This window comes from Triticum aestivum, chromosome 4A, assembly GCF_018294505.1.
Source record: "Triticum aestivum cultivar Chinese Spring chromosome 4A, IWGSC CS RefSeq v2.1, whole genome shotgun sequence".
NCBI classification, from domain to species: Eukaryota; Viridiplantae; Streptophyta; class Magnoliopsida; order Poales; family Poaceae; genus Triticum; species Triticum aestivum.
This window is the reverse complement of record NC_057803.1, coordinates 539,611,647-539,616,523: the sequence shown is the minus strand read 5'-3', so window position 1 is coordinate 539,616,523 and position 4,877 is coordinate 539,611,647. Positions and strand designations below refer to the sequence as shown.

The 4,877-nt window shown below is 48.3% G+C and overlaps 1 protein-coding gene across 1 annotated transcript; it reads left to right on the top strand.

Moving 5' to 3' along the window:
• Positions 1-1,591: 1,591 nt before the first annotated feature.
• Positions 1,592-4,582, top strand: LOC123082240 (homeobox-leucine zipper protein ROC8-like). The gene is made up of 8 exons (XM_044504607.1): positions 1,592-1,809; positions 1,892-2,009; positions 2,092-2,339; positions 2,824-2,926; positions 3,013-3,237; positions 3,398-3,569; positions 3,659-3,882; positions 4,175-4,582. Exons 1-8 carry the CDS (start codon positions 1,592-1,594, stop codon positions 4,580-4,582), a joined length of 1,716 nt encoding a protein of 571 aa, XP_044360542.1.
• Positions 4,583-4,877: the final 295 nt, after the last annotated feature.

Sequence of the window (4,877 nt, the reverse complement as noted above, 5' to 3'; positions counted from 1 at the left end):
GCCTTTGGTTATAAGTATAGATTTTCTGTACAAATAATAAATTAAGGGGTATCAATTTTGATTTCTAGGAAATCGAAAATAATGAAACAAAATAAATATACAGATATACACAGAAATCTAGTAAAATTTTGAAGAAGGGCATCAATGCATAGATCGATATCCACATTATATTTGGTAGAAATATAAAATTTATATTAATTTAGAATATTTTCCGCGATACGAATCGATTTAGTCTACATTATGCTTAGGGAGTCATTAATGGACACCTATCATACCGCCCTTCTAGAATCTCACGAGGTTACGTTACCACAATGGATGAAACGGCTTTGGACCGTATAGACATTTCCGTCGGTCGGATGGCCTTTAAATACCGACGGTCCTGGTTGATCTGCACCACAAGACGTCGAGGTTGCATTCGTATCGCCATCTAGCTATAATGTTTTCATCGAATGTTGTGCTCGCAAGCAAGGAGAAGAACTGCCCGCCAAAGGTATTTCCTACGGAATAGATCATTTAGCATTCTATTTACCTATTCTAATTTAATTTTTAGATGTACAATGTCTAAAGTCGAGTGTGGGTTCTTTGACACAATTGGTATTGAATTGCTTTGTTGTGGAGACGATATTGCATTTACCTATCTCCCCTAAGCAAGCTTTAAGATCTTAGATTTGTTTATTTGCTATTGGTAGTGTTGTTGTTGATTCTATAGATCTGATTGTGTTGTTGTGTCCAAAATAATAAAGGTAGTCAGGTAAAGTTATTATCGTTTAATTGAAGTCATTTCTCCATAGGATCAAACATCACTTGATTTCCCATATTAGTTGAAGATCTTGTTAGATTTCAGTATCTAATGGAGTAGATCGGAGTTTTTTAAGTTCACTTATAAATCAACTTCTCTCTGAGTAATAGGTTTTGGCTTTGCTTACTTTAGAGGGTCAGTGCTGCTCTGGTTTTCATCCAATGGATGTTTAATGAGATGTATGTTTTCATCTATAAGGTTTAGAGGCAATATATGAGTTATTGGTTTCTCTCCTTCGACCCAGCACATATAGTATCCTCCGTTGCCACATTTTATTAACAAAACAAAATACAATGGGTCCTCGAAGTTAGTTTTGTGTTGTAATATGATAGTTGAGCTATTTTTTTCATTCCATTTGAAAATTTTCCACTATTGTCAGTTCCTTGCCAGTTGGGATTTCAGTAAATTCTAGAGCCATGGCATCACAATTAATGTAAACAAACTAGTAGCAACATACTTAACCTTTTTTACGTTTAATTCTATATACATGCTCTTTGTGAGTAGTCAATTGTAATGGAACTGAACTTTATTTTTAAGCATAGCAGAATTATTTGGGAAGTTTATGCAATAAAACTACACACTTACTATAGACATAATTGTTAATCATGTGCAGTTTCCCTTCGTATTCCCTTTTTATATTCTGTTTTAGATTTTTAAAAACATACACGTTAATAGTTTCTAGAAACCTTATAACGTATTAAAGGATTTTGTTTTACTACTATTTACTTCTTGCAGCTATTGATCCGTGCGTCGTAATGTTTTTGACATGCTATTTCTTTTAAGCAGGTCGCCATGGTTGGAGAGTGGAAACCACAAAACGGCCAAGTGCATGATGAGATCGACCCCCGCATCCCAACCGATAACAAAGACTTCATCCGCAGCAACACGGGCACGATGGATGATGATGACGATGTTGCTACCGCGGATGAAGCTATTACCGGTGCCGGGAGTGCTAGCAACACGAGGAAGAGGGGCAGGCATGCAAACCGCCAAATTCGGGAACTTGAAGCGTATGTATAAACATGCACTTAATATACTATAATTTTATAGATCCAAAGACGATATGAACCAATCCTCTCTGGTGATGTGCAGCATGTTCCAGCATTGTCCCCACCCCGATGAGAGTCTACGTATGGCCCTCGGCGAGAAGGTGGGCATGGATCCTCTTCGGGTCAAGTTCTGGTTCCAGAATCGACGCAATGCAAAGAAGGTACGGGCCGGTCTTAACTTTCGATTGATGTTTGCCACAAGATTTGATCAAGTACTAATCCCTTTGAAATGGCTAAATGCAGAACCAGAATGAGCGTCAGCAGAACATGGTGCTCCGGACGGAGAACCTTATGCTAGCAGAAGAGAATCGAGCCATGAAGGCGGCGATGCTGAAGAAGACGTGCCCCACATGCAAAGGCCCGATGGTGTTCATTAAGCCGCTGGCCCCGCCGGAGCTGCTACGCCTACACATGGAGAACGAGAGGCTCAAGGCCGACCTCCTCCGCAGGACGGCCTACCTCCACGGCGTCTCTGCTGGGACTGCAGGCCCGTCACGGATCCTCTGCGATCTCAACGTCGACCCCGTGGCGCCGCTGCCGCCACGCCAGGACGATCTCATGGCGGACACCGTGGGTCACTGTGCTCCCGGCGGCTGCGCATCCGCAGCCGGCAGCGGCCCGGAGCACGCCGCGCTTGAGAGGCACGTGCTCGCCGCGCTGAACGAGCTCATGATGCTGATGAAGCAGGGCGAGCCAATGTGGCAGCCGGCGGCCCTGGGCGGCGAGGTGCTGGACCACCAGCTGTATCGCGCGACCACGGTCCCAGGCTTACTCGAGCTCCCCCCGCCGGGGTTCACGGCGAATGGCACTCGGGACACTGGCATGGTTATGTGCACTGGAACCGACCTTGTCCGCATCTTCATGGACGAGGTAACATGACACACCTAGTGCTACCATATGTCTCATCCCGTAATTTCTCTTTTACTGTACATATGATCGACTTGTCCCTGTGCTGTGTGTGTTCTGACTTTTGAGCTGTTGGCAGAACTGTTGGCTTGAGACGTTCCCCGATATCGTGTCAAGTGTTTCCGCCAGCAACATCGGCCGCGGTTGTATATGCCAAGGGGGGGTCATACTGGTAAGTTCCGCTGCAAAATAGCTCTCCTCTCATACTAGTAGTTGGTTATATGGGTTGCGTTACTAAAAAAATCCGTTCGATCGCAGCTGAATGCAGGCCTTAGGGTGCTGTCGCCAGGGGTGTCGAGTTGCACTGTGAAGTTCGCGAGGCAGTGCCAGATGATAGAGCAAGGCATTTGGGCCGTGGTGGACGTGTCTCTTGATGCCCATGGCACATCTGAGCTCAGAGCATGGGACACTGGCCTGCCGGGGGACTGCCGGGTGCTGCCCAGTGGGTGTCTTATCAAGGACATGAACAATGGCTACTGCAAGGTACTCTCATCTCTACACGCACTTCAGGAATGTGGACCATACATATCTTGTAGTATAATATATATTGAGAATTTTCGTAATTCCTACTGACATATTGCTGCAAACAAGTAGTAATATGATGGATATATCATATACATTGTGCCTTGCGCATTCGTTCCAGGTGGCAATGATCGTGAACGCGGAGTACGACAAGGGCTTCATGCCGGCGCCGCTCCACCCGCTGCTGAGATCAGGGCATACCTTCAGCGCACGCCGCTGGCTGACATCCCTCCAGAGGAGGTGCGAATTCCTTGCGCAGCGCTTGAGCCCCGCCTATGGCATCAGCAGGGCAGGTGAGTCACGAAACCCCAACACCACACCATCCACCCATATACATGCATCCAGTCCAGATGATCATGCAATTCTGAAACATTCACGGCAGGTGGTGCCATAACGCCCGAGGGGCGAAACAACGTCCTGGAGCTGGCACGGAGGATGACGGAGAGCTTCTATGCGGCCATCTCTGCGCCCAGGGGCGAGGCGTGGCGCAAGATCGCCGACTGGCGCGGCCGCGACGAGTCTTTCCAGCTGGGCATGCACGTGGTGACCACGCTCGCTGCGCCGGGAGAGCAGGCGGCCGGGCCCGTGCTGTGCGCTACGACGACGGTGTGGCTCCCCGAGGCACCGCCGCAGCGCGTGTTCGACTACATCTGCGACGTGGAGCGCCGTGGCGAGTGGGACGTGCTGCTTGCCGAGGGCGCGCGCGTGCAGGAGGACGCTTCCCATGCCACGGCCCAGTTCCCTCTCGGCGGCGTCTCCATCCTTCGCCCCGCTGTAATGGTTTGCATCCGAGCTTCAAACATTCTTATCGCTACTTCGATCGGTCCGCATTGTGATCGATCGCACCAATGTGGATGGATATCTGACGGTTGGCCATCTGTTCTTCGAATTGCCGCAGGGTCGTGGTCGTGGTAGAGCCAGCTGCAACAAGAAGCTCATCCTGCAGCAGGCCTGCGGCGACGCGCCGTGCATGGTGGTGGCGTACGCTCCGATTGACGCGGGAGAGCTCAAGGACGTGATGCATGGGGGCAGCCGTGCCTCTCTCCCCCTGCCGCCCTCCGGGTTCGCCATCCTTCCTGACGGCGTCGGCGACATGCAGATTGATCCGCTTGATGCCAACCCCTCCGCGGCCGACCCCATAGACCACCAGAAGAACCGCGGATCTCTCGTCTCTGTCCTGTGGCAGACACGCCTGATTGGAGGGAACCTCACCGCACAGACCGTCGACAACGTCGGGAATAATGTCTACGGTTCCATCATGAAGATCAAGGACGCCGTCCATGCCAAGAGGGTTATCACCGTCTGATGCGCCTTCTATCATTTCCGTTTCATAATCAGAATAATCACTCAGATGAGAGACTGAGAATAAATTTGTGGACTTCGTTATAATTTTTATTTCAATAATTACTACATTGTAGACATTGAACTGCACCGGTGGGTTGTTTGTTTTCCAAATGAATTTATGAATCACTTTGTTTTTCTCTGGATATTGTCTTTTCTTTCGTTGACAAAATGCCAACAACGCACTTTTCATTGCATTTTTGTTGTTGTCTTCGCTCTCCTTTTTTTTGAGTAAAATGCACCGTAAGTCCTAAAAGTAT

Excerpts from the sequence above, each read along its gene's own strand:
- LOC123082240 (XM_044504607.1), top strand. The coding sequence starts at position 1,592 with ATGGTTGGAGAGTGGAAACCACAAAACGGCCAAGTGCATGATGAGATC. Across the intron at positions 2,340-2,823 it reads TCTGCTGGGACTGCAGGCCC|CTGTTGGCAGAACTGTTGGC; the intron begins GTCACGGATCCT and ends CTGACTTTTGAG. Across the intron at positions 3,238-3,397 it reads TGAACAATGGCTACTGCAAG|GTGGCAATGATCGTGAACGC; the intron begins GTACTCTCATCT and ends CATTCGTTCCAG.